Below are 2,251 nucleotides of genomic sequence, written 5' to 3'. Positions count from 1 at the left end.
AGGAAGGAAGGAAGGAAGGAAGGAAGGAAGGAAGGAAAGAAGGAAAGAAAGAAAGAGAAAAGAAAACAGTGTGGAAGTTCCTCAAAAAATTAAAAAAAGAACTGCTACTTGATCCATCAATCCCACTACTGGGATATAACCAAAGGAAACAAAAATCACTATCTCAGAGAGATATCTGTACTCCCATGTTCATTACAACATTATTTTTCACTAGGAGCCAACATATGGAAACAACCTGGTGTACATCAGTAGATGAATGGGTAAAGAAAATGCGTTGCACATACATAGAATGGAATATTATTCAGTATTTAAAAAGAAGGAAATCCTGACATCTGTGATGATATGGATGAACTTGGAGAACATATATTCAATGAAATAAGTCAGACACAAAAAGGTAAATAATGCATGATGTCACTTATATGTGGAATCTACAAGTTGAACTCATGGAAACAAAGAGTAGAAGTGTGGTTACCAAGGGCTGAGGAATGAGGAACATGGGGAGATATTGGTCAAAGGGAATAAACTTTCAGTTATAAGATAAGTAAGTACCAGAGCCCTAACATACAGCATGGTGACTCTAGTTGATAATAATATATTGTATTCTTGGAATTTGTTAATAGAGTAGATAAGTAGTCTCATCACAAAAACAAAAAAATTGGTAACTATGCGAGGTTATAGATATGTTAACTAGCTTGAATGTAGTAATCATTTCACATTATATACATATACAAAACATCACATTGTATATACCATAAATAAATACAATTTTAATTTTTCAATTATATCTCAACGTTAAGGAAAGAGACAGAGAGAGAGAGAGAGAGAGAAAGCCAGCCACCACCATGCCCAGGGAAAGATGCAGTCTCAGAAAACACCTAAGCCCTTAAGCGTTCTCCTCAGGTTGATCCCTGGCACAGAGACATGCTTCAACATCAAACACACACACACACACACACACACACACACACACACACACACACACACACACACACACACACACCCCACCCTCATACACACACAAAGGAAATTAAGAAAGCAATTCCATCTACAATAGTCAAAGGACCAAGATGGAGTTGACATACCCAATGAGCAGCCATTTGAACATTGCTTAGCTTTGTCATGTTTTTCTAACAGTTCATTTTAACTTGCCCGCTATCACTAGCCAATGACAAAATCGATTACTCAGAGGTAGCTATCAATAACTGTTTTACAACTCCTCCACAGCTTGTTCTGTACTAATTAGCTTTTCTATTTCAAGTATTTGCCTCCACCCATAAGACTCAAGCTAACCTAATCAGCCAGTCCTTCATGACCTTCATGACACAGACCCCATTACCATGGCAGCCATCATGGGACTAACCCACCCATCTGCCTATTGTCTATCACCTGACATCAGTACCTGTGTTTACCTGCCCCTTCATGATCAGGTGGAACAGACCACCACCCAATCACCTTAACGACGCCCCCATCAAAGGGAAGGTTTAAAAGCAACTTCAAGCAGCCATTTGTCATTGCTTTGTTAAACTCTAGTGTGGTCATGTGGCTCTTTGAGCTAAGGTGACCATGTTTCCTACATTGGGGAAGCAACTCCTCTCTCCCTCTCTGACTTTTAACCTAACAATTTGGAGGTCCCACTGAGATGTTAACCTAACAAATAGCATCTAAAAGCAGTAAATACTTAGGAAAAAAATCTAAATAAGGGGTAAAAGACTTGTACTGAAAACTACAAAACATCGCTAAGAGAAATTCAAAAAGAGGCCAGCCTGGATAATAAAGCAAGCCCTTGTCTCTCAAAAAAGAAAGAAGGCTTAAATAAGTGTGGGGACATCTCATGTTCTGTTGATGGGTAGGAAGACTTCAAACTGTTAAAAGATACTATCCAAAGTGATCTACAGAGCCAAGACAATCCCTATCAAAATTCCAATAGCCTTTTTCACAGAAATGGAAAAGTCAACCCTCAAATTTATATAAAATTGCAAGGGCTTTCGAATAGCCAAAACAATCTCAAAAAAGAAGAATAAAATTAGAGGACTCACAGTTCCTGACCTTAAAACTTACTTCAAAGCTACGGTGATTAATATACTAATTACCCTGGTCTGATCACTATATATACTGAGATAGCATGATGTACCCCATTAATATATACAATTATTATTGTCAGTTTTTACATTTTAGATTTAATTTAATTTTAAAAACCAATATGGTACCAGCAGAGGGACTAACATAGACCAGGGAAATAAGATAGAGAGCT

General features: G+C 37.5%; 1 protein-coding gene across 1 annotated transcript in view; it reads right to left on the bottom strand.

Annotated features, from left to right (window-relative positions):
* Positions 1–1,539, bottom strand: part of LOC103267337 (nuclear autoantigen Sp-100-like) — a 51,698-nt gene extending 50,159 nt beyond the window's left edge. Inside the window, exon 1 of the mRNA XM_021716001.1 lies at positions 1,410–1,539. Within this exon, the coding sequence (XP_021571676.1) occupies positions 1,410–1,539 (130 nt within the window). The remainder of the gene's footprint in view (positions 1–1,409) is intronic.
* Positions 1,540–2,251: the final 712 nt, after the last annotated feature.

This window comes from Carlito syrichta, unplaced genomic scaffold (genome assembly GCF_000164805.1).
Source record: "Carlito syrichta isolate Samal-C Ts95f unplaced genomic scaffold, Tarsius_syrichta-2.0.1 Scaffold308105, whole genome shotgun sequence".
Classification (NCBI taxonomy): domain Eukaryota; kingdom Metazoa; phylum Chordata; class Mammalia; order Primates; family Tarsiidae; genus Carlito; species Carlito syrichta.
Note: the sequence above shows the minus strand (reverse complement) of the source record. Positions and strands in the feature narration are given on the sequence as shown.